This window comes from Rhizophagus irregularis, chromosome 4 (genome assembly GCF_026210795.1).
Source record: "Rhizophagus irregularis chromosome 4, complete sequence".
Taxonomy (NCBI): domain Eukaryota; kingdom Fungi; phylum Glomeromycota; class Glomeromycetes; order Glomerales; family Glomeraceae; genus Rhizophagus; species Rhizophagus irregularis.
This window is the reverse complement of record NC_089432.1, coordinates 4,639,984-4,643,292: the sequence shown is the minus strand read 5'-3', so window position 1 is coordinate 4,643,292 and position 3,309 is coordinate 4,639,984. Positions and strand designations below refer to the sequence as shown.

The following is a 3,309-nucleotide window of genomic DNA, read 5'->3' as shown; positions in this document are numbered from 1 at the left end:
ATGTTTGACGCAAATCACGCAACAATCGCTACGAAAGATATCAAGAGACGATACAGTTGGCAAGCCGTTAAAAAGTTGGATGATAAGGAATGTGGTGCGTCAGAATTCAAAATCATTAAAGACCATATAGAAAAATTCGGGGCCATTTTGCAAAAATTATCAAAATTAACAAAATGAATACATTTTAATATATTTTAACAATGAGCGAGATTTGTTAAAGGCTATATACAAATCAATGATAATGGGTAAAGGGTTGCAGATGAAAGGACAAGACGAGATCATAGGAAGGAACGAGTCTTTACAAAGCTGCGGTATAGGAACTCAACAAGTGATAGTGCAACTTCTTTAGTGGAAGACGAACAATTTGAAGGCGCACTGGCGAGTCCCAAGTTACTAGCAGTTTTGACATTACCTAGAATCAAAGAAAAACATGAAGATTACAACAAGTTGAATAGCGAATTTAGTGAAAGAATTGGAAAAATCAACGCCAACGAGGCAACGACAAGTTCAAGTGGAGATAAAAGTATGGAGCGTCGTAATATTTCAAGGGAGCCGTGGTGACTTTGAATTTGCATAAATAAATCAAAGTTATTCAACATTAGTAAATTAAAATATAAGGTTTGTTTTGATTTGCGTTGGAAAAGGGTTGCAGATCACATAGTCAAGTGGAGAATTTTTGGCTATTTTCGAATACGTTTCCAACAAAAACGTAAATTAGATGTACTTTGATTTCACAAAATTACGGTAGAATAGTAGAGTTTAGTGATTAATGAATTAGAAAACGTAAAAAACATAGGAAAATTTTATAAAATCAAAAAATATATAAAATGTTTTGGTTTAGTAACCGACCGAACAAATATTTTCTTTTAGATTCAGCAATTAGAATTTTAGTTTAGATAGTTTAGATAGATTATGTCATTATGGTTAGTTATAGGGTCGTTTATGATCTTTTGTGAACATCCCTAGGTATTTTGAAAAATTATGTAATCTTTTAAGGTTTAAATAATTAATAAAAATGTGTTACTAATTAAAAAAAAAATCTCGCTGGCGATCATGATTCATTTGACTTTGAACTTTCCGTTAATCAGATTTTTTCAAAAAATTATTAATTTAGTACTTTTTTGAAAGTGAAAATAAATAGTACATGAATTTTATACTTTTATTTTTCAAATTAACAATTTGTATCTAAAAAAAAAAATAAAAGATCATTTTTTTTATAATTTAACCAGTTGTACTAGTTGAAACTGAAATAACAGAAATGTCAAATGTAACATGTTTTTGATATTTGGTAGTCCAAAATTCATGATGAATCTGAATCAACCGACCATCTCCTTAATTTCCGAACGGGCAATTAATTTATTGTATCTTTAATTTTTTAGTAATTTAAAAGTTTTAAATGTATAAGTAGTAAATTAGTATTAGTTTAGCTTTTTTTTAATTTAATTTTTAAATTTCATTTCACTTTCAATTATTTCAAATAATAATACCAAATCGGATGCCAGGTTCAAAATTTTACTTTGTCCCGAATAATATAAAAACAGATGTAAAATTGAACCGGATTTTCGGCCCGGATCCGGTTCGGTTTTCGGGTTAAACCAGAACCGTTCGGAGCTTTAAACAAGAGATTCTAACGTTTTTCTGTTTATTATTATATAAAACGATAGTTTATTATTATATAAAACGACATATGTTCTTATCCCCGATCGACACTAATTAATTCGGTTGATTTTCTCCGATTGTTGCACGAATTACGAATTAATTTTTAAATTAGTATAATTTAAAGATTTAAGCAGTATCAAGGAATATTCTCGCGAATTTTTTTTGATACTGCTTAAATCTAATTTAGTACTAAGGTTTTAACAAGAGTTCATGTTTAAAGGGGAGTTAGGACTATAAAATATAAAATATATGAAATGTGATTTATTTTGAACTTGTTCATTTCTAATAAAATCATGACATTTGAATTTATAATAAATATTTTTCAACCATAATTGAGTTTAATTATGCAAATTTTTTAGTATCTTAATAATTTTATCATACCTTCAGAATTGTTAGTTTTTGTGCAGCAGTGAGTAAATGTGTAAAATATGTCTATGTAGTTTTTTTATTTAAAATATATTTCATATAGTTTTAAATAAGTATTATTTAATATTATAAATTGTAAATTCAGTTTACTTTAGAAAATGTATTTATACAATATAAATTTTAAATAATATTTTTATATTTAAATAAAAAATAAATAAGAACGTTTTTTTTTTAATTAAACTATCTAAAAAAACGTTTTCGCAACGGTTTTATTAAATTACGTCGCAAAACGTTTTCGTTAAAATACAATAATTTTGTTTCACACCACATATTTTTGTATATTTGATTGAATAATTACATCTTGTCGTTATTTTAAGCGTGATTTTCAAAGATTATATTATATATTAGGTTTGTAACAAATGAAAAAAATGCCAATATTTTAATTAAAATTTTTATTTTTTTCCTTACGGTAATTAATTAATAAAAAAAAGGTCACGATCACGAAATTTATTGGATAGCAATCACGAGAAATTTTCAAAGGAAGGTATTTCAGTTAAGCGTGTACATTATATATTAAGCTTGTAACAAATGAAAAATTGCTAATATTTTAACTAAAATTTTTTTAAAAATAAACGTAAGTGATGTTGTTAACAGTTCATAGAATATTATGTAGAGCCACAAAATTTAAATACATTACAATAGAAAAACATATCAATAATAATTTATAAATAAAAGAATGTAATGATGCAAAAAGGTTAAAGAAAAAATATTCTTAACTTGTTTTTAAAAAATTTTTTAGGTATGATACTGGTATGATCATTTTATATGTTGCAGATCAAAGATCATGGTTTTTTTTTTAGATGATCACTAAGAAAAGTTCGCTCTAGAAAAGGCAACTAGTACTACATGTCTTTTTTTTTTATTTCTTTACGAACATTTTTTCAATTTGTAAATATTCTATAAAAAACTTTCAAGAATAATAATGTTTTTGTTCTAAATATAAACTAAATATTTATTTATTTATAAATAACTTTACATTCGTAAAGATTTATCCCTGATATGAGTACTACCCATTTGAGTACTACCTGCTACACAATTTTCTGTAAAAATTATTTATTTTTGGCTCCATAACAAGAATTATCAATAACGAGCTGTTTTCGATAGAGGTCATTTGACAGGATCAGATTGTGCTCACGTGAGTGACACAACCTGGATCTAGAACACACTTTTTTTGTGTTAAAAAGGTATAAAAAACAAATGATTATCAATCACGTGATATTATAC

The 3,309-nt window shown here is 26.0% G+C and overlaps 1 protein-coding gene across 1 annotated transcript; it reads left to right on the top strand.

Annotated features, from left to right (window-relative positions):
* On the top strand, positions 1–561 carry OCT59_024324 (uncharacterized protein; the record flags this gene model as incomplete). The annotated part of the gene is made up of 2 exons (XM_066135352.1): positions 1–94; positions 260–561. 2 exons carry the CDS (start codon positions 1–3, stop codon positions 559–561), a joined length of 396 nt encoding a protein of 131 aa, XP_065991382.1.
* Between the last annotated feature and the right edge of the window lie 2,748 nt (positions 562–3,309).